Source organism: Pongo pygmaeus, chromosome 21 (genome assembly GCF_028885625.2).
Source record: "Pongo pygmaeus isolate AG05252 chromosome 21, NHGRI_mPonPyg2-v2.0_pri, whole genome shotgun sequence".
In the NCBI taxonomy this organism is placed as follows: Eukaryota; Metazoa; Chordata; class Mammalia; order Primates; family Hominidae; genus Pongo; species Pongo pygmaeus.
In genome coordinates this window covers 59159793-59183278 of record NC_072394.2, presented here as the reverse complement: position 1 = coordinate 59183278, position 23486 = coordinate 59159793, and the positions used below count along the sequence as shown (strand labels likewise).

General features: G+C 43.2%; 2 protein-coding genes across 2 annotated transcripts in view; one reads left to right on the top strand and one right to left on the bottom strand.

Annotated features, from left to right (window-relative positions):
• LOC129021434 (beta-1,3-galactosyl-O-glycosyl-glycoprotein beta-1,6-N-acetylglucosaminyltransferase 7) overlaps window positions 1-18559 on the top strand; it is a 35109-nt gene extending 16550 nt beyond the window's left edge. The window contains exons 2-5 of the mRNA XM_054466802.1: window positions 3764-4003; window positions 10635-11664; window positions 13003-13098; window positions 16541-18559. Of these exons, the coding sequence (XP_054322777.1) occupies window positions 10695-11664; window positions 13003-13098; window positions 16541-16767 (1293 nt within the window). The 5' untranslated portion in view covers window positions 3764-4003; window positions 10635-10694 and the 3' untranslated portion in view covers window positions 16768-18559. The remainder of the gene's footprint in view (window positions 1-3763; window positions 4004-10634; window positions 11665-13002; window positions 13099-16540) is intronic.
• Window positions 1-23486, bottom strand: part of RTF2 (replication termination factor 2) — a 55059-nt gene that overhangs the window by 10658 nt on the left and 20915 nt on the right. The window lies entirely within an intron of this gene.

The window sequence follows — 23486 nt, the reverse complement described above, 5'->3', positions numbered from 1 at the left end:
AGTTATATGAATGACTGAAGCACGTGCCCAATCTAGCATTTAACTGGTACAACCCTTGAAGAAAAGGAGCTTGTTTTTAGCCGTCACTGTAGAGAGCTGGGCCTACAGGAGGAGGGACAGCCTGCTCTGCTAGAGGAGGTTCCCTGGGAAGTCTCACGCAATGGGAGGTCTGAGTAGAGCTTTCCCTTGGCTCTGGAAGATGGTCTCTTCCTTGGAATGAAAAAGAATCTGCAGGAACAGAACCAGGTGGTAGTTAAGGCCCAGTGGGGCCTGGAGCCACGGCTATGACGTAAAGGGCCCAGGGGTGGGGAGGAGCCCAGCGCCTGCTCCCTGTGGGTGCTGCCCCCACCTTTCTTTTTCTCTCCTCCCAGGTTTCTGCTGCTGCTTCTTTCTATCACTCCTTGCTGCCCCTCCTTCCGACAGTGTCGGGGTGAGCGGTCTCCTTCCTCTAGATCAGACTGTTCAGAGGCCATGGACCTTATTCTACATACAGTTGTGTTGTGCCCAGACTTACTGTACTTTTAAAGTTGAATCGGCCACTGACAATAAGAAGTCAGGAACCCCTCACAATAGAAATTGAGTAACCTTGCTCTTTCTCTCAAAAATTCAAAAGATCCATTAACACCAAACCCACACCCTCAAGGGCCTCAATGGCTTGGACCTTGGTAGGAATTGCCCCTGGAGACTGGGCAGAGTCCTCCCAACCGCTAGGGTCCCCATCACTCGTTCTGGGTAGGTGCTTGACCCGAGAGACCTGAGTGCAGTGGTTCATCCCTGAAGGATGAGGGAAAACAAGGGTAGAGGGCTACTGCGGAGATGCGGAGTGGGGCTGCCGCAAAGTCACAGCTGGTCCACAGGGACCTGCTCCCCACCTCTTTAGTAAATAACATGTATTATACCAACAGAAAAATCACCCTTATCTTCCTGCTAATGCATTTTTCTTGAGTACTGTTATTGTACAGTAGAAATTATACATCAATTTAAAATTTTATCTTCATCCTTTTTATTGCTTGTAACTCAGATGTCCAAAGAATGGGGGAAATGGTTAAAAAAATCATAATACGGCCGGGCGCAGTGGCTCGCGCCTGTAATCCCAGCACTTTGGAAGGCCAAGGCGGACGGATCACGAGGTCGGGAGATGGAGACCATCCTGGCTAACACGGTGAAACCCCGTCTCTACTAAAAATACAAAAAATTAGCCAGGCATGGTGATGGGCACCTGTAGTCCCAGCTGATCGGGAGGCTGAGGCAGGAGAATGGCATGAACCCGGAAGGCGGAGCTTGCAGTGAGCCGAGATCGCGCCACTGCACTCCAGCCTGGGCGACAGAGCGAGACTCTCTCTCTCAAAAAAAAAAAAAAAAAAAAAAAAATCATAATACATTCCCAAAAAGGAAGATTATATGGTTAGAGTTTGGGGCAACATAGAAAATGCTTATCATAAGTTAAAGGAAAAAGCAAGCTAGTAATTGTATATTTATATTCATATGCCCTCTGGATGCTTTTTAAAAGTAATTTAAAAAGGCCAGTAGGGAAAGTGCCAAGAGGGGAACAGTGGTCAAATTAGGAGCAATATGCTAATGTATCTAGATATTTATATCACTTTAACAAATGGAACAGTGGCTTCCCAATCTTTGTCCTTACCAATAATATTAGCAATGAACAGTTGACTGCATGCATCTCTGACCTAGGAATTCCACTTCCGAGACGTGGTCATTCTCTATCACGGAATCCTGTTTTTGTTTCCTGTGCAGTGCCCCATGGCTTAGAGTAAATGAGTGTATGTCTGCATGTTTGTACTGACTTTTAAAACGGTGTGTTTCCTCCACTACACTGTTAGCCCCAAGCAGGAGGCATTTTGTCTTCATGTTCCATGGTGGGAGGGGCCTAGGGTTCTGCCCACAATGGACGCAGTGAATAACTGCTGAATGAATGAATAAGAGCAGAGCCTAAGGAAATATTTCAAAGTAGGATAAAAGGAGATGAGATTTTAAAGCCAAGCAGTTCTCCCAAAAGCTTACATGAAAATATACATCCCCATACGTGACCATATGTTTTGAAGAAAAACTTATGCCAATCTGAATGGCAAGGGAGATAGCTCCTTTTTGGCTTAGATTAAGAAACATAAAAAACCCCACTGCATTCACAACACCTGTTTCGTAAATTATACCGTATGTCCTTCTATTTGTTAGGGATTTCATTTTTTAAATGTTTTACTTTAGTCAATCTGTATAAGAGGTTTATACATAAAGCCGATTTACCCTTTGTCCATTTATTACCAATAGAAATGGGTGGCTCAGCTGGTCTAGTATGTTTGCTTCTTGTGTTGGCATTTCCCGCAGCGATGTGGAAGTGTAACGTTTAATGTGGGCAACATTCCCCAGCATTTCCTCAGTTGCTTCTTCCACTGCTGTTTGGCTTAGAACGGCTTTCTCCTTCCAGATGCAGAATGTGAGACAAGAAGTGAAACTCAGCACCAACCCTCGACCCCCAGGAATGGGCCAGTGTGAGCAAATCTGCCATCTAGTCCAGGTGCACCCACAGGACAAATATTATTATTATTATTCTTATTCTTATTATGAGATGGCACCTCACTCTGTTGCCCAGACTGCAGTGCAGTGGCACGATCCTAGCTCACTGTAACCTCAAATTCCTGGACTCAAGCAATCCTCCCACCTTAGCCTCCTAAGTAGTTAGGACTACAGGTGCGCACCACCATATCAGCTAATTTTTAAGAATTTTTTGTAGAGACGGGGTCTTGCTATGTTTCCAGGCTGGTCTCAAACTCCTGGCCTCAAGCAGTCTTTCCATCTCAGCCTCTCAAAATGCTGGGATTATAGATATGAGCCACCGCACCCAGCAAGGACATGTTTCAAAACACGCATTCAGGATGCAGGGGAGGCACAGCAAGACCTCACAAGCTGGCAATGTGACTTTTCCACACATAAAAGGACCTGACCTTTTCTGATTCTTGCTAGATAAAATCAGAACCTTAACTCACGGACTCTGAACATCACATAAACAAAATGTATGGGGTCTCCCCACTGGAAGGCCAATGAATGCCGCAGCCCCTGAAGATTACGGGGACTACATTCTGTCTGCTCAGTGTTTTTCTAACACTCTGTGCTACGGCAACAGCAACATCTGTTCTGCAAAAAAGCAGCACGTGTCTCAGAGGCACCCCACGAGCAGGTGAAGAGAATCTGTATTCAGTTGACCACACATCCCGCTTAGGCGTCAAGGCACACAGAAGATAACAAATCTCTACGGTGTGTGATCTATGTCTCTTGGTGCTGATCTTCTTAATAGAGCTGTCTGTGGCAAGCCTGCAGAGAGTACCAGCAAGCAGTGAACCTTTAAAACCAGAAAAGGAAAGGATGTTAAGAAGAAAAGTACCCAGAGGTGAAGAAGGGAAGAGGAAAGCCTAGCGAAGGGGTGCAGTCAGACCCCACCTTCACCACGTGCTATGGCGCAGACTCACCCTTGGGGGCGCTACAGAGCACAGAGAAGGCTCAGCCCCTGCCTTGTGAAATGTCTGGATTTTTTTGAATGCTACTTATGGAGAAACAGGATTTTTAAGTGACTTTTATTTATCCCCTTAATGAGAGAGGGTCTGATAACTAAATCACACCTCCTGTATTTAAAATAATTTCAAGACGCTGACCCATGAATGCCACGATTTCATCCTGCAGTTTTCTCAATGTGAGTGACTGTGCGCCCTTCATCTGGGTCAGGCGTCTTCTGTTGTCTCATTTTGTTTTTCAGGAAGGATCCGGTCCCAAGGAAATACTCAGAGAAGCAAAAGCAGCAACTTTTCAATCTGCAGGTCAGAACCAACAGGAATAAAACTCTCCAGGGACAGATGGCAACAAAACCTGCCAAGCAACTCTACTCAAGTGACTGAAGCAGGCACCGCTGCTGGGGAGGAACCGATGGGAGAGAAAGGCCAGGCTGGGCCCTGACACCGCCAGGACTCCCACTCCAGGAAACAGGGGGCTTCTCCTGGTAAGCGTCTCAGTAGCTATGCAGGACCCACCAATGGCAAAGGTTAAGCAGGCATATGCGCGCGCGCGTGTGTGTGTGTGTGTGTGTGTGGCAGGGTCTCACTTTGTCACCCAGGCTGGAGTGTGGTAGTGCAATCTCAGCTCACTACGACCTCTGCCTCCTGGTTTCAAGCGACTCTCCTGCCTCAGGCTCCAGAGTAGCTGGGATTACAGGCACACATCACCATGCCCAGCTAATTTTTGTATTGTTGGTAGAGACAGTGTTTCACCATGTTGGGTTGGGCCAGGCTGGTCTCAAACTCCTGACCTCAAGTGATCCACCCACCTCAGCCTCTCAAAGTGCTAGGATTACAGGTGTGAGCCACCACACCTGGCCACAGGTATACTTTTTGAAGTAAATTATGTTTTTCTTTGCTCTGTGGTTTTAAAATATTAGAATATGAGTAATATTTGAAATGCAGGTGTTGCAGGTGTCTTTTTCTCTCAAAAATAGCCCCCAATTTTGTTTAAGCCAAAGAAAATAAAAGTAGAATATTTTCCCAGTATGGCATCAACTAGATTTTTAAATATAAAATGCTACCATTTGTTAATTCCTCACGAGAGGCAGATTCAAGGCCATGTCCAAATCCTCAGCTCTCATTTTGTAAACTAAAATGTTTTATTTCTTGTCGTTGTTTTGAGTGAATATCCTAAAATAAAGTTTTCTTCTTTCCATCAAAATGGCTAAAATAATTTATACATGTTTTAGGAATAAGCATTTTGTGAAAGGCATCCATTTCACTGGACAGTTAGACAGCTTTTGAATTCAAAATTCGTCCAACTCATAATCTCAAATAACTCAAGAAAACACTATGCTAACATTGAGGCTGCTTTGGACAGCATTCTGAGCTCAGAGAGAAAGAGACACCACATTTTCATTGCATGGCTACGGGGACTTTAGGACAAGTGAAGAGAGCACCTGCAGTTACAGTTTCGGGGCCGCATTACTCCGAGGGTGAGTGCCAGTGAGCACAGGGCACTTCCTAGGGCCAGGCTCAGTGTGAAACTCACATCCTTCACTCCTGCACCTCCTCCCAGTGTCCCTGTGAGGCAGACACAGCCATACACCACATCCGCAGTCAAGAAAATGGACACTCGGAGCTTCCGTTACTTGCCCAACAGACTCGTAAGTGCTAGGGCTGTGAGCCTAACACTGGGGCCCTGATTCAAAGCCCATTTCCTGAAGCTAAATATGAGGCTCCTAATAAGGTAAATGCAATATTGAGCCTCCCTCAACCCCCAACCTTTTTGAAAAGTAAAGCTCTCAGAAACTTTGGGTGCTAAATCAACTGCTTATGCTGGTTAAATTAATGTTAATGCTTTAAAACGGTAATCTAGAATATATGGCAAAATATTTTGGGTTCACCTTTAAAGGTTCCCATCCATTATCTATTTACTCATAGGAATTTCCTTTAAAATATATACATAGAAAAAATGCAACAAAAGAGTACATATGGGATGCTGCCAACTCAGCCTAAAAAGTCTTTACCACAAATGAAATCCCATCCCAACAAATTCTCAAAGACTATATCCTTCAACGAACTGTTCTGGAGGTAATGTGATATCATACCCATATCGCTGACTTTTGCTACTGGCTGTGAAGGCTTGTTGGGAGTCGGGAGAGGAAGACTGCAGAAGAATTACAAGAAAAAAAGAACACAGGCACTGGCTCTAATTAGAAGAGCAATGTGTTTTGAAACAACTCCCTGGAAGTACTTTAACCTTGGACAAAAACATAAAATGTAAAATAATTCCACTCTGAGAATTATAACTGGAAATCATTCCTGTTCTTGTGCAGATTCTAGCACTACATAAAGGGGAAAAAGTTAACCACCATCCTTGACCATAAGTTTGACAATGATTTCCACTGAAAGACACTCTACTGTATCTCCTGGATGCTAGATGGCTTCAGTCAACTGAATGGTTAACTTTAACACTATTCACGGCTTGGAAGCTGCTTTGTTCCACTGTACACTACATACATATTTAACAATGCTGCCTTTCAAAGGCTGCAGATATGGAAGGCTAAAAGATTATTAAAATATACCAGGTCTAGGAAAGACAATTTAAGGAAAGGCAGTACACGAAAAAAGCTTTGAGATGCTCTCACACACAAACCCCCAAATTTATTTTATTTTGGAGACAGGGTCTCACTTGTTGCCCAGGCTAGAGTGCAGTGGGCATGATCATGGCTCACTACAGCCTCAACCTCCCTGGCTCAAATGATCCTCCCACCTCAGTCTCCTGAGTAGCTGGGACCACAGCTGTGGCTAATTTTGGGACCCCTAATACTTGGCTAATTTTTTTTTTATTTTTCGGTAGAGAACGGGTCTCACTACATTGTCCAGGCTAACCCCCAAATTTTAGAAACTGTTTGTGATCTAGTAATACACAAGGAAAATAGGACGCTGGAATGGTAAAAATAGGTCTGTTTCAGACAAAGAACTTGCATACCTACTCCATAATACACAGGGTAACAGCCACTCTTTCTACAGCCTTTACAATAAGTATCTTAAACATCTTTCTATGGAGGAAAAAATGGTTCAAAAACTCAGTAAGAACACTTTTTTATGAGAGGCATATTCCCCACACTTAGAAAATAGCACCTACATTTACTGGAAATTAATTTAGTGATAGAAAATCTCATGTTTAGTAACTAAACCTTCATTATTTTTTCATTAAAACAGTTGACTTCACAATATAGACATAAAACAGCCACAACAAAAACTAAGAATTGCTAGGAAATGTTTGCAAAACTGAAAATAATGTTCACCATTATTTTGAAAGGAAAAAACAAGGTCAGGCCATGAAAAGTTTATTCCTCCAGGAATTTTCACATTACCCACTAGATGTTATGTTCAAGTGACAGCAACAGCAGTGAGATCTCCAAAGGCTACATTTTCAATAGAGGGCTTGACTGCCTTAAAAAGCTTGTGCTGATACATTGTGTGTACCGAAACATTACTCTGTGCTCCATAAACATATATAATTATTATACATCAATTTTAAAAAGATTTTTTTTTTTTTTAAAAAGTTCGTGTGGCAAAACCTTGTCTCTACAAAAAATTAGCCAGATGCCTGTAGTCCCAGCTGCTTGGGAGGCTGAAGTGGGAGGATGGCCAAATCCCAGGAGGTTGAGGCAGCGGTGAGCCATGATCACACCACTGCACTCCAGCCTGAATGATAGAGTGAGGCCCTGTCTCAAAAAAAAGTTTATGTTGAAACAATGACAAACTAAACTGCTGGGGACCCTGGTTCCCACTCAGCAGGGCAGTCCAGCAGGCATCCATTCTGAAGTTTCACAGTGAACCTGAGCCAGAGGGAAGATTTAACTGGGCCATGGTGAAAGCTGGTGCTGATGGAACCAAGGTAGAAGGCCACAGCTGGTTAACACTGAACTGGCCACGTCCCTGTCTCTATATAGGGGAGGGACTGTGCTGATGGAACCGAGGTAGAAGGCCACAGCTGGTTAACACTGAACTGGCCACGTCCCTGTCTCTATATAGGGGAGGGACTGTGCTGATGGAACCGAGGTAGAAGGCCACAGCAGGTTAACACTGAACTGGCCACATCCCTGTCTCTATATAGGGGAGGGACTGTGCTGATGGAACCGAGGTAGAAGGCCACAGCAGGTTAACACTGAACTGGCCACGTCCCTGCCTCTATATAGGGGAGGGACTGTGCTGATGGAACCGAGGTAGAAGGCCGCAGCAGGTTAACACTGAACTGGCCATGTCCCTGTCTCTATATAGGGGAGGGAAAAACACTTAGCCCGGGTATCTTCCCAAAGGACAATGGCTACTCTTGGGGCCTGTCTTCATTTAATTATTATAAACTACTGAAAATACCCAATCTCCTGGGCTTGGCGCACAGCTAAATTTACATGGGGTATCATTTGGTAGTGATGAGGGGCTAACTCACTTCTGTGACAGAAGGAACAGAATGCTTTCACAAGTTATCTTAAAAACAACAAACTAGCTGTGCGAGGTGGCTCACGCCTGTAATCCCAACACTTTGGGAGGCTGAGGAGGTGGATCACCTGAGGTCAGGAGTTCGAGACCAGGCTGACCAACATGGTGAAACCCCGTCTCTACCAAAAATACAAAATTAGCTGGGTGTGGTGGTGCATGCCTGTAATCCCAGCTACTTGGGAGGCTGAGGCAGGAGAATCACTTGAACCCAGGAGGTGGAGGTTGCAGTGAGCCAAGATCACGCCATTGCACTCCAGCCTTGGCAACAAGAGCGAAACTCCTCCTAAAAAAAAAAAAAACAAAACAGAAAACCAAAAAAACAAAATAGGCCAAGTGCAGTGGTTCACGCCTATAAATTTCCAGCACTTTGGGAGGCCAAGGAGGGTGGATCATATGAGGTCAGGAGTTCAAGACCAGCCTGGCCAACATGGTGAAACCCCATCTCTCCTAAAAATACAGAAATTAGCTAGCGTGGTGGCACATGCCTGTAATCCCAGCTACTCAGGAGGCTGAGGCAGGAGAATCGCTTGAACTGGGGAGGCAGAGGTAGCAGTGAGCTGAGACTGCGCCACTTCACTCCAGCCTGGGCAACAGAGTGAGACCCTGTCTCAAAAAACAAACAAACAAACAAAAAACAAAATAAAAGGACAACAGACAAAAAAAAAAAAAACCCAAACTCTTCTTCCTATACTAAAGTCATAATACAGGGGAAGATATGACAAACTATGGTATATGATTTATTTTTAATCAAAATTCTTACAGGAGAAGTAGTAAAAAGCTTTACTTTCATTTCAAGAACATTTTTCTTTCCTGTTCAATTTCTATGGTCAGGTTTAATTTAATTTAGAAATCTCATATAAAATATATAAATTATGATGGTTTCATGTTTATAAACATAAGTATTGCCGAGTGCGGTGGCTCACACCTGTAATCCCAGCACTTTGGGAAGCCTAGGCGGGTGGATCACGAGGTCAGGAGTTTGAGGCAGGAGAATCGCTTGAACCCGGGAGGCGGAGATTGCAGTGAGCCAAGATCGCACCACTGCACTCCAGCCTGAGTTACAGAGCAAGACTCTGTCTCAAAAAAAAAAAAAAAAAAGTATTACATAATTTATAAGAATATCTTTAAATTAGGCTGTAAGGTTTCATGTTTGGGGCAGAAACCATTTACTGAACCAGTGGAACACGCTGCGGCCTGATATACCTTGGCAGTGGCTGCTTTTTATTTTGGAAGCATGATTGGTAGAAATAAACTGTACAATGAAAATAAATACAACATCTTTAAAATCCACAGTCAATGTTAATAGTTTTTGTTGGCTCAGAGTTTAAGAACACAAGGATAACTAAAAATGCTGCCTGTTTGAGGCATTATCCAAACAGCATTTGTAAAAATGATGTGGAAAGGCAAGGGACCAGTGTCCAACCTGAGCTCAAATACCAGTCACACATACACGGTCTTCTGAAAAATAGGAAGTAGGAATAACATGCAACTTTTAATGGAAACCAAGTCAAGACTCATAAACAAGAAAAGCAAATACTTTCTAACAATATAAAGCTTGACATGTTACCTATCAATCTTCTTCCCTAAATTCCAGAGAATGATCCTTGCATGTAATAATTAATTAACTGAAACCTTTTGGTCGCTTTTTGCTATTGCTGCACCTATTCATGTACCTCTGTAGACTCAAGACAAACAACTACATGATTATCAAATAATGTTATTAGATAAAGATATCTTGTTTTTAATCTATGACATCTTTCCTAAAAATAATTCAGAAACTTTGTTTTTTTGGGAGACATGGTCTCACTCTGTCACCCAGGCTGGAGTGCAATGGGATAATCAGGGCACCACCACATCTGGCTAATTTTTAAATTTTTTATAGAGATGGGGTCTTACTATGTGGCCCAGGCTAGTCTTGAACTCCTGGGCTTAAGTGATCCTCTGCTTTGGCCTCCCAAAGTGCTGAGATCACAGGCATGAGCCACTATGCCTGGCCCAGAAACTTACTTCAACAGGTTTAAGTGTATAATCATAAAATTCCTCTTAACTTGTCACTTCTTTTGTTGGAAAGATTTAGTCTTATATGCAGAATAATGGCATAAAATGAACTTTCAATAAGGCAGAACAGGACAGTGTCTATGTCCAAAGTAAGTATTTGAGATTTTTCATCTCCCTAAGTAAGGGCAATAACATGAAAATATGCTCAACATCATTAGTCATTAGGGAAATGCAAAGTAAAACTACAGGGAACAAACATTATACACTCATTAAAAGGTAAAAATTAAAACATTTGACCATAGCAAGTATGCAAGAGGCTATATAATAAATGGCTATCATACATTGCTGGTACAACCACTTTGGAAAACAGTTTGGCAGTTTCTTAAAGAGTTAAACACACACTGACAAACTAGAGTGACAGCAGGCATATCGGCAATTGCCAGAGATGTGGATGGAAAGAAAGAGGATGAAAAGGAGCATAAGAACACTTTGAGGGGTGAGGGAAATGCTTGTTATCTTGATTGCAGTGATGGTTTCATGGGTGTGTATATGTAGTTTAGTGTATTTCAATAAAGTTGCAGGGGAGAGTCACAACACCCTCAATTGTATCTGTTGTTCTTTTAGGAAGCTTAAAGGAAAAAATACTCAAATTATGGTAATAAGAATGCACTTGGAGCTCAAGATATGAGCCAACTTCGAGCCACAAAGTCTGGACTTGTCGTGAGTGCAGTCATTTGCATGTTCATTTTTCTTTACTTACGGAATCCAACTCCTGCGGAATCAGAGGAAGAACCTGCCCATCCAGAAGTAGTACAATGCGGCTTTTACCCAGATGAACTGTGTTCCGCCTTATTTGAAGGGAAAGGGGCGGCCCCCCAAATTGCAAAATTTTGCAAAAGCCCTCATAAATCTGAAATACATGCTCATTTACACACACCAGGAAACTGCTCCAGGATTTCTCGGGGGCTGCATTTCATAACCAGACCCCTGTCTGCAGAAGAGGGCGATTTCTCTTTGGCATATATTATAACTATTCATAAGGAGTTGGCCATGTTTGTGCAGCTTCTCAGAGCTATTTATGTACCTCAAAATGTTTATTGTATTCATGTTGGTGAAAAGGCCCCAAAGAAGTATAAGACTGCTGTGCAAACCTTGGTTAACTGTTTTGAAAACGTTTTTATTTCCTCCAAGAGAGAGAAGGTGGCTTATGCTGGCTTTACAAGACTACAGGCAGATATTAATTGTATGAAAGATCTAGTGCATTCTAAATTTCAGTGGAACTATGTCATCAATCTTTGTGGACAGGATTTTCCCATCAAAACCAACAGAGAAATCATACACTACATCAGAAGCAAATGGAGTGATAAAAATATCACTCCTGGAGTAATCCACCCACTGCACATTAAATCCAAGACAAGTCAAAGTCATCTCGAATTCGTTCCTAAAGGAAATATCTATGCACCTCCAAATAACAGAATCAAAGAAAATCCACCCCATAACTTAACCATTTATTTTGGAAGTGCTTACTATGTACTTACAAGGAAGTTCGTAGAGTTCATACTGACTGACATCCGTGCAAAAGACATGCTTCAGTGGTCCAAAGACATCCGCAGCCCAGAGCAACACTACTGGGTGACCCTGAACCGACTAAAAGGTAAGAAAGACCCACCGATATGGATGCCGGTGCAGTCAGCAGCAACAGCAGCAGATTTATTTATTTATTTATTTATTTATTTTGAGACGGAGTCTCACGCTGTCACCCAGGCTGGAGTGCAGTGGCGCAATCTCGGCTCACTACAAGCTCCACCTCCCGGGTTCACGCCATTCTCCTGCCTCAGCCTCCCAAGTAGCTGGGATTACAGGCGCACACCACCATGCCCAGCTAATTTTTGTATTTTTAGTAGAGACAGTGTTTCTCTATGTTGGTCAGGCTGGTCTGGAACTCCCGATCTTAGGTGATCCGCCTGCCTCAGCCTCCCAAAGTGCTGGGATTACAGGTGTGAGCCACCACGCCCGGCCGTAAGATTTACTGAAAAAATTCAGTATTTTTTCAATTCAGCTATGTTTCTTCGGCTTTTGTATTACAAAATGTTCTACATTTTGCAAGACCTTCCACTTAGGGAGACAGGAAGTTCTCTGATTTTAGGGGTCTGAAGTTAGCTGAAAGATGTTCCCAAACCAGTCTAGCTGCTTTTGTTCCCTCTCTAGAAAGAAGTACTGGCATTTTGCATTTCCTGAGACTTTGGAAAATTCTGAGCATAAATCTTTAGAAAGTTCTTCATTTATTTGATAAATACTACTGGATACCAACTGGTGTCAGGCATTGTGCTAAGGGCTCTGTAAGATGGAAAATATTAAAGCTAGTAATGATTTTGTGGCAAATCTGATACTTCAGATGGGTTCTCTGAGAGGTAGAGGGAAATCAGATACCATCTTTAAGTGGACTTCAGTATTTTCTCTTTGTAAAAGGTGGACTGGCTCCTATAGGGAGTGTGGCTTCAAGTCTGAAAAACTAAGCCAATCAGCCTAGACAGTGCTGTACGATGAATCCAGTAGACATTGGTTAGGGTTTTCTTATATAATCTCATATCCACTGCAAGTTCGATTTTCAAATAATCTCCGAGGGCTGTTACAGAGAAAACAATCCAAAGAACCCCAAGAGAATCACAAAGAGCACTCTGCATACAGCAAGGGAGTAACAAGGGGTGGAGAAAGGGCTGAAAAAATGAAACCCAAGTACTAAGATGGGGATCCCCAACCTTGGTCCACCTGGATGCTACTGCCAGCATAGTACATGCTCCCACCCCCAAAAGCACTAGCCTTTGATCAGATGTCACAAGTGAAACATCTCAAGGAAGGCTGCACTTTTCCCTCTACTTTTCTCATTGACTACCTCATCTAGAGGAAATGGAAATGATAGCACAGAAGAACTTGTACTAAAAGAATCGGGAAGCAGATTCCACACTGTATGCTGGTTTTGTTTTCCTCTTAGATGCCCCAGGTGCTACACCAAACGCTGGCTGGGAAGGAAATATTCGAGCCATTAAGTGGAAAAGTGAGGAAGGAAATGTTCACGATGGATGTAAAGGTAAAAAGAAAAAACAAAACAAAAAAGGCTTCAAATTTTACAACAACTATAAAACTGCTGCCTCAATCCTAGTGGGCAAGACCGAGGATCGTGTTTAAAGTAATCTGGAATTAGTGATGATCCAATTAGCATAGGTTGAGTCAATTTTTTAAAAAAACTTTCTATATAAGATTCATACAGAAAAGTACACAAATCATAAAAAATACAGGTTGATAAAACTTCCCAAAGTGAATATACCCTCTGTGACAACAGCTAGACCCTGCCATGTGTCTCCATACAGCTTCCTACCCAGTGGCAGGAACTACTGCACAGAGATACAATAACTGATTTTAACAGTGATTTTGGGTAGAGACCTTGGGTTTGAATATAGTAGACTAGATATTAAAAATAAACTAGGTTTACCCAGTTTTTCAGCTGTTTAAAAGACTGGCCTAAAATAAACAGATTGGAGACAAACAAAAAATGTAAATCAAATAGAAGACTTGTTCAAAGACAAGTAAGTCCTGCTGCCAATGTGCAAAGCCACCCTCCTGAAGCAGAGCGACCAGGTTAGAGGGCTGGAACAATTTTCTAGTGAAGGGGTTTTTTCAAAAGTAGATATGATTCAATTATGGATCCATTCACATGGTAGAAAGGCGACAGGTAAAGAACAGGTTAACAAGAGCTCTGCCCTTTCTTTAGAAAGCAGGGGCTCCCTGTCATTACACACTTGGGTTTCTCAGGACTAGTCAGTAAATGCTCAGAAAAAGCAGGGGGCTCGGATTCTTCCTGAAAACAGGAGCCCCTCAGGTGTGCACATGGCATAAGAAGTCATGAAGGGTTGATACTATCAATAATAAAGTAATGATTCAGAATTCTGAATGAAATCGGAATGTTTCAACAATGTTTGAAAAAAACCCTAGTTAGTAAAAATCCTAACAAAGTCCTCATTCCCTAAAAGTAAACACTTCAGAAAGTTCTTACCATCACTAGCTTCAGTATGAAAACGGTTCTCACAGTTAGGCAGTAGCGTGGCCATCCGTGGCCAGCATTTAGAGTCAGCACCCAAAGTAGGCCAAGCCCTGGTGTGTAGGGAGGCAGTAAATCTTCCGGGTCCCAGCTTTGGGCCTGCACTCAATCCTCACAACAATTCTCAGGTAGAAACAATTATTATTCACCCTTTACTGATGTGGAACCCAAGGCTCAGGTAAGTGAAGTCACCCTCACAGGCACAGGGAGGAGGGGCAGGGCTGGGGCTCAGACTGGGAGCAACCACCTGCCGCCACTACAATGGGCGAGCTCCCAGTCCGATTCTGCGTGCAGAAGGACAGCTATCCCATTAGAACCAGCAACAAAAGCTTTATTTTTAATCACCCAAATAGCATTAACACAGCTCTGAAAATGGTCCATTTATTTGTATTCCCTTCTAGTTCAACTTCATCTGTGTCCAAATGGCACAGCTGTATCGTTATAATCAAGGTGTAGCTGAGTTGCTTTTCACTTATGTCCTAAGTTTTTCCCACTGATAGTCTTCATATTTGTAATCTTTTTTTTTTTTTTTTTTTTTTGAGACAGGGTCTCGCTCTGTCACCCAGGATGGAGCACAGGTGGTATGATCATAGCTCACTGCAGCCTCCACTTTCTGGGCTCAAGTGATCTTCCCACTTCAGTCTCCCAAGTAGCTGGGACTACAGGTGTAAGCCACCAAGCCCAGCTAATTTTTTTATCTTTGTAGAGGTGGGATCTCACTATGCTGCCCAGGTTGGCCCTGAACTCCCGGGCTCAAGTGATCCTACCGCCTTAGCCTCCCAAAGTGCTGAGATTACAGACATGAACCACTGCATCTGGCCCATATTTATAATATTAAAGTAGTTAAATGTAACTCTACTGAGATTCTAGCACATTGTAGCAAATATGTCTATCAGGTAAAATTTGTTAAATCATGGTTAACAGCTGCCACTTATATAGTCTTACAAACAACACTGGACATTTTGTGCATACATCCCCCTGCCCCTTTTAAAAACAGTATTTCCTTAAGATAGGTTTGTTTTTTTTTTTTTTTTTTTTTTTTGAGATGGAGTCTTGCTTTGTCACCAGGCTGGAGGGCAGTGGTGCAATCCTCAGCTCACTGCAACCTCTGACTCCCTGGTTCAAGCGATTCTTCTGCCTCAGCCTCCTGAGTGACTGGGATTACAGGCACGCGCCACCACACCCAGCTAATTTTTGTATTTTTAGTAGAGACGAGGTTTCACCATGTTGGCCAGGATGGTCTTTGATCTCCTGCCCTCGTGCTCCACTCGCCTCAGCCTCCCAAAGTGCTGGGATTACAGGCGTGAGCCACTGCGCCCAGCCAAGATAGGTTTTTTAAAAGTAGGATTACTGGGCTGGTGTGAGGAAAGAGAGCAGGAAGGAGCTGGGCAGAGAAAGAGCAACATTTCTGAAATAAACAGACCTCCTTCCTTCTCACACATACGCTGAGGCCTCACTTTGCTAATCTGTTTCCTCACCTGCAAAATGGGAATGATGATGGAATCCACTTCAGAGTGTTACCGTGAGAATTAAAAGTGAGAGCAGAAAGAGCCAGACACGGTTGTCAAAAGCACATAAAAAGTGTCACTGAGTCTCCAACGAAACCAGTCACCACTGGATTCCAACTCTAATTCCCACTTAAAAAAATTTTTTTTTTAAATTAGAGAGGAGATCTCACTCTATTGCCCAGGCTGGTCTCGGACTTCTGGGCTCAAGTCATTCTCCCGCCTCGGCCTCCCAAAGTGCTGGGATTACAGGTGTGAGCCACCGTGCCTGGCCTGTAATTCCCACTTCAATGTTTGTATCAAATGTTCACTCTGAAAAACAAGTAAAAAGCAGTGCCAGGCACAGTGGCTCACACCTGTAATCCCAGCACTTTGGGAGGCTGAGGTGGGCAGATCACTTGAGCCCTGGAGTTTGAGACCAGCCTGACCAACATGGCGAAACCCTGTTTCTATAAAAAATACAAAAATTAGTTGGGCATGGTGGTGCATGTCTGGTGTCCCCAAAAAATATAGAAGCAATGACTTATTTAAAATCCATACCATTCTTATGAACTACTTACAATCAATTAAAAGACTTAGAAGTTCATGGAACTCAGAATCTATCGGAACTGAGATTTTAGCAGGCACATGAGTGCTAGCTCATCTCCCTTGTGCCCGTGGTGAGCTAAAATTCCATGGTATTCACCTAAAGCAGTAACTAACAAAGATTTCAGAAATCACTAAAAGAATGAAAGCGCCCCTTTCCACCGTAAGTTCAAAATTCAACATAAAAGCCCCTGTCAAAGCAATCATGGAAATGCTGTTTGATATGAACTCTGGTGAAGCTGAGGCTCACCAGTGACACTGGACGGAGCATGCGCCACTTTCTGTGTGTGAATAAAATGGGTGAGGAAACAAAGGCAGCTAGGTTTTTGTGTTTCTTTCTGCAGGCCGCTACGTCCAAGACATCTGTGTATATGGACCAGGAGACCTGCCGTGGCTCATTCAGTCGCCTTCTCTGTTTGCCAACAAATTCGAACCCTCGACAGACTCGCTTGTGGTTACCTGCTTAGAGAGGCGGCACAGACTTCAAGTGCTGAGGCAGGCAGAAGTTCCTATAGAGCCACACTGGCATTTTCAACAGCAGAGTCATTTCAATATGAGACTGAACCGCTAGGGAGTGTTTGCTTTCTTCCTGGTATCATTCCGTTTCCTTGACTTGAAACAAGAGAACACTGAACCAAAGAAGTGGGAAGATGATTCCTTGATACAAATTATTCCTAAAATGAATTCAGAAACATGCTATTGACAAGACTTTACTATTGATTACAGGCCACTTATACAGCTTTGGGAAAGAAATCACAAGACAAAAAAACTCAAGCTACCACTGGTGACATATAGCAATGCACTTAGAAGGCCAAATGCTTCAGTAAAAAGCTGCTGAAAACCCAAATTCTCCAAACACCTGGATCCAGGCTTAAGCTGGAATAAGAATGACACAGTCTGTTTTGAAGACCCAGATACTACTGTGTATGAGATACTAAGAAAGAACAGACTCCCAGTGAAAATGAAAATATGCTTATCTGAAACAGTCCTCATTGGCTGCGAGCAATGTAATCCTATTCTGGCGGTCCTCGAAAAATACTGAAGAGTGTATTTCTTTGGGTAAAACAGAACTCATCTGGAGTAGAAAACACACCTTGTTAAAAAGGGTGCCCCCAGGTGTCTGCGGTCTTGACATGTCGTCTCCTAGCACCTTCTGTGATGGTGGACATTCCACAGCTGAGCTGTCCAACACTCACCACAGCCACAGGGGCTCCTGGGCATTGGAAACATGGCTACAGCGACTACAAAAGTGAATCTTTATTTTTATTTAATTTTGAAAAATTAAGTTACCTTTATTTATTTATTTATTCGAGATGGAGTTTCACTCTTGTTGCCCAGGCTGGAGTGCAATGGCACGATCTCAGCTCACCACAATCTCTGCCTCCCGGGTTCAAGCGATTCTCCTGCCTCAGCCTCCCAAATAGGTGGAATTACAGGCATGCGCCACCACGCCCGGCTAATTTTTTTGTATTTTTAGTAGAGATGCGGTTTCTCCATGTTGGTCAGGCTGATCTTGAACTCCCGAACTCAGGTGATCTGCCTGCCTTGGCCTCCCAAAGTGCTGGGATTACAGGCGTGAGCCACCGTGCCCGGCCTTAAGTTACCTTTAAATAGGCACATGTGGCTAATGGTACCATGCTGAACAGCACAGATCTGAGACATGAATGGCCGTGATTATCTCTATTCACAGATCTGGGACTCCTCCCTTAGAAAGTCCACGACTTTGTTGCCGCTGCTGCTGTTGTGGAGAACTTTATATATATCCTCTTTCTCTAAAAGAGTTCATACAGCATCATATGAAACTGAAGTGCATGACTATTAAACAGCACAACATACAAGAGATTTAAAAAAGGGAACTCAGGACCCAGAGGAGAGGAAATTAAAGAAACATAATTCCAACGCAAAGTGTAAGCACCTCAGTAAATGGAAGCTTCCCACGCATAGAAATGAAGTCAAGTCACTGTGTAAAATAGCCCTGGGAAAACATCATAGCTAGACAGAAGGAAAAGGGATTTGGAAGGCAGATCCCACAAATCAAACATCAAGGAACCACAAAAAAGTAACACCTTTGTTTAAACAAACCTTTCTTCCCCTTGGATATCTAATCCAAGGAAAGCACATATGGAAAATATTAAGACTCTCAAAAAGAACACAAGAGCCCCATGACAGCCCACCACCGCCTTCCTACACATTTCTACAGGCAAACATGGCGTCCCCAAAGGCAATAGCTGGCTACATGCTGACGGGCTGTTCATTCAGAAAGCTCAGATTAGCCTTGATTATGTCCCTGGTGTTTTATAACTCAATAGCAAATGAATGTAAACCCCATTAAAGGAACAATAAAAAAGCTTACATCTTTCAAGTTACTTAAAACATAAGCCTGCCTTCACTTCATTCCAATGTCAACCCGTGGTACACCCAGTCACATACTGTGAAAGGGGCCTGTAAGAGCATCCGCCCATCAGCACCGTTAGGAGGACATGGGTGCTCCTGGGTGGGGAAGCGCTCAGAGGAATGGCTGACACTTTTAACGGATGAGAAAATCTAGGCACACGGAGACGATGGGATGTTCCTGGGACCACACAGCTGGGAAAGTGGGGCTGGGATGTGGACCAGGCAGCTACACTCTGCAGTGTGACTACTGAGTCCCAGGCAGCTACACCACCTCACCTCACACAAAGAAGCACAAATTGAAACAAACACCTGCCCCCAACAGGCTTAATGCTATAATGAAGACGTGTCCTGAACAAATCATTTCAGTACGGCCGGGCATGGTGGCTCATGCCTGTAATCCCAGCACTTTGGGAGGCTGAGGCGGGCAAATCACGAGGTCAGCAGTTTGAGACCAGCCTGGCCAATATGGTGAAACCCTGTCTCTACTAAAAATACAAAAAAAAAAAAAATATATATATATATATATATATATATAAACCAGGCATGGTGGTGGGTGCCTGTAGTCCCAGCTACTCGGGCGGCTGAGGTAGGAGAATTGCTTGAACCCGGGAGGCAGAGGTTACAGTGAGCCGAGATTGCGCCACTGCGCCCCAGCCTGGGCAACAGAGCAAGACTCCATCTAAAAAAAAAAAAATCATTTCAGTAACAACAGGATAAAGCAGAATAGTAAAAGTACACTAAATGCATGGTGGAATGCAACAGCCTGAGACTGGGCTTCAGTGGAGAGTGGGGACATCAATGGAAAACAAGGCCGAGAGTCAGAGAGGTGGGGAGGCTGAGTCAGGGAGGCCAAGAGGCAGGGAGGCTGAGGCAGGGAGGCCGAGAGGGAGGCTGAGAGGCAGGGGGGCTGAGAGACAGGCAGCTGCGACAGGCCAGGGAGGCTAAGGGAAAGCAGCAGCCACTGTGAGCATGAGAAGAAGAAGCCTAGGCTCACTGTCTCCTGATCAGACCCTCAGTGTGTTCATGGGTAGAGTAAAAAAACAAAATTAACATGTGAAAGTTTAAGGCTGCCTATGCTGTGTCTTATCTGATTCCTTGAGGCTAAATATTCACAAAGATTATAAAGACGGCAGAAACCTAAGATACTCTAAAGAAGGCCAAAGCCTGAAAACCAGAATCAGCTGCACTGACCACTTCTGACGACACTCCTTTTCCCTAACTTTTTTCTCTTTCTGCTCCACCCCCTCCATGAAAAGCAGGTAGACAGTGTGAGTATATATATTTTTGACTTCTAACTTTAAAACATTTGCCTATCTACCAAGCCTAAATAAATGAAGCCACAGAGGGAGCAAGTCCAATGCTACTGATCACAACTCCAATACTCTACATTGGCCTTTTTTTTTTTTTTTTTTTTTTGAGACAGAGTCTCGCTCTGTCGCCCAGGCTGGAGTGCAGTGGCGCCATCTCGGCTCACGGCAACCTCTGCCTCCCGGGTTCAAGCGATTCTCCTGCCTTAGACTCCCAAGTAGCTGGGACTACAGGCACACACCACAATGCCCAGCTAATTTTTGTATTTTTAGTAGAGACGGGGTTTCACCACGTTGGCCAGGATGGTCTCGATCTCCTGACCTTGTGATCCACCGCGCCCAGCCCTGCATCGGCACTTTTCAAATTTTACTGTGCATACAAATCATCTAAGGATCTTGTTAGAATGTAGATTCTATTTCAACTGGTCTGGGGTAGGACCTGAGAGTCAGTCTTTTCTCTTCTCTTCTTTTCTCTTTCTTTCTTTGTTAACTTATTTATTTTATTTTATTTTATTTTATTTTTTTTTTGTGACAGGGTCTCACTCTGTGTCACCCAGGTTGGAATGCAGTGGCACCATCACAGCTCACTGCAGCCTTGAACTCCTGGGTTCAAGCCACCCTCCTGTCCTAGCCTCTCAAGGACTACAGGTTTGTGCCACCACGGCTATTATAAAATTTGTTGTAGAAACAGGGTCTCCTTATGTTGCCCAGGCTGGTCTTGAACTCCGGGCTCAAGTTATCCTCCCGTTTCAGTTCCCAAAAAGCTGGGATTACAGGTGTCAGCCACTGTGCCTGGCCTAGAGTGGGCATTTCTTAAAAAAAAAACAAAAAACCTCTCAGGTGATGACATTATTGCAGGTCTGTGGGTCATGCTTTGAGTAACAAGCCCATCATTTATTTGGCAGCCTGTAATTACTCCAATGTATTTCTTCTTATTACAAGAAGTGCACAGCACAGTAGGGAATACAATTAATTATTTTGGCTAGCGATTTGTTTATAGCAAACACAAAAACACCTAGCAACAACATCTCTTTGGACCCTGTTTACTGAAATCAATGTGCATACCATGTTGTTTTAGAACATGGCACGAAAGCCATTTCCAACCCTCAAGTCTCTTCCAGTGAACTGAAAAGGCAACTGCTGGTGAAACTGCAGACTGAAAGGTGGAGAAAATGTATACCCAAAACACCACTGAGGTTCCTGACGTTCTTATAACACTGGTTTCTCTAAATTTTAGACATTACCTAAAAAGTGAAAATATTTGTTTTAGACTTTGACACCATGGCTTTATCTCCCTTCATTCATGCTTTTGTGATGCACTACAGTTCCTGAACCTGCACCATCACTTTTCTTTTTGGCAGAGTTTGGCAGGAATGGCTAGTGTTTACGTCTTCTTCCTGGGCATCCAGCTAGACTACATTTCCCAAGCTACCTTGCAGGTGTGGCCACGTGACTGAGTTCTGGCCAATATAACGTGAGTAGAAGCCAATCCCATCCCTTCCAGGCTTGGTCCGTAACAACCTCCTAAAAGAGATGTTCTCCCCATGACAGGCCCAGGTGTGTGATGTTCCCCTTCCTGTGTCCAAGTGTTCTCATTGTTCAATTCCCACCTATGAGTGAGAACACGTGGTGTTTGGTTTTTTGTCCTTGCGATAGTTTGCTTAGAATGATGGTTTCCAGCTCCATCCATGTCCCTAAAAAGGACATGAACTCATCCTTTTTTTATGGCTGCATAGTATTCCACAGTGTATATGTGCCACATTTTCTTAATCCAGTCTATCATTGATGGACGTTTGGGTTGGTCAGAACTTAAAGTATAATAAAAAAATAATAATAAAATAAATGAATAAATAAAAAGTAAATCCAAAAAAAAAAAAAAAGAGATGTTCTCTTCTCCTTCTGACCAAAACAAGAGATCAGAGCCTGAATCTTTCCCCTTGGAAGAAAGCTGCCCACTGGATTAGCCGCTGGAACTTTGGGGTTGTTTGTTACAGCAGTTAGCCAACTCTGACCAAAATACAGGTTAAGAATTCCTTATCGGAAAATCTGAAATGCTTCAAAATCTGAAACATTCTGAGTGCTAACTTGGTGTCACAAATGGGAAATTCCACACCTGATCTCATGTGATGGGTCACAGTCAAAACTTTGATTAATGTACAAAATTATTAAATATATTGTATAAAATTACCTTCTATACGGTGTATATGAAATTTAAATAAATTCAGTGTTTAGACTTGGGTCCCATCCCCAAGATATCTCATTATGTTTATATAAATATTCAAAAATCCAAACAAACCTGAAATTCAAAACACTTCTGGTCCCAAGCATTTCAGACAAGGAACATTCAACCTGTACTTTGTATTATCAAACTTCAGAAACCTGAAATTAGAAACTGGAGTTTGATTCTTGATAAAAGTATATGAATTCGCCATTTATTTCCTCATTTTATAATGTTATTGTTTAGAATTTTGGATCTAAATAAAAAGCATCTGAAAATTTACTATAATTCCTTCATTTTACATAGTAGAATCTGAGGGTTAAAGAGGTGAAGTGATATTCCCAAAGCCAGAGCTGGTATGTGAGCCCAAACTGTTATACTGGTCGTGCTATGGTTTGGATGTGTCCCCTAAAGTTCATGTGTTGGAAACCTGATCCCTAATCCATGGTGTTGGGAGGCGAGGCATCATGGGAGGAGTTGGGGTCATGGGGACACTGCCCGCACGAATGGATGGATGTGGGAGTGGGGTCCTTATTAAAGGACAAGGCAGGCTCCCTCTTATTCTCGTTCTCTCTCTCCCTCCTTCCCTCCCTCCTTCTCCATGTGATGCATTCATCATGTTACAGCCCAGCAGAAAGGCTCACACCAGACGCTGGTGCCTTGATCTTGAACTTCTCAGGCTTTGGAGCTGTGAGGAAATAAATTTCTGTTCTTTATAAATTACCCAGTCTTGGGTATTCTGTTATAGCAGCACAGACCAGACTAAGGTTGAATGCATAAATGAATGATTCCTACTCTAATGTGCCACTGACTGTCCCATGCTCTATAATTTTTTTTTTATAAATTAAAATTTTTATAAAATAAACTTTTTAAATAAATTTTTTATAAACGGCAAGAGAGCCTTGCTGTTATCTTGGCTGAAGTGCAGTGGCGTGATCTTGGCTCACTGCAACTTCCACCTCCCGGGTTCAAGTGATTCTCCTGCCTCAGTCTCCCAAGTAGCTGGGAGGACAGGCGTGCACCACCACGCCAAGCTAATTTTTGTATTTTTAGTAGAGACGTGGTTTCACCATGTTGGCCAGGCGGGTCTCGAACTCCTGACCTCAAGTGATCCAACCACCTCAGCCTCCGAAAGTGTTGAGATTACAGGCGTGAACCACCATGTCTGGCCCCATGCTCTATGATTTTATTTTCTAAATTGTGTATTACGGGTTGAATTATGTCCCCCCGCAAAATCCATATGTTGAAGTCCAAGCCCTAGTACCTCAAAATGTGACCTTATTGGGAAACACAGTCACTGCAGATGTAATTAGTTAAGATGAGGTCATTAAGTTGGGCCCTAATCCAGTATTGGGACTGGTGTCCTCATAA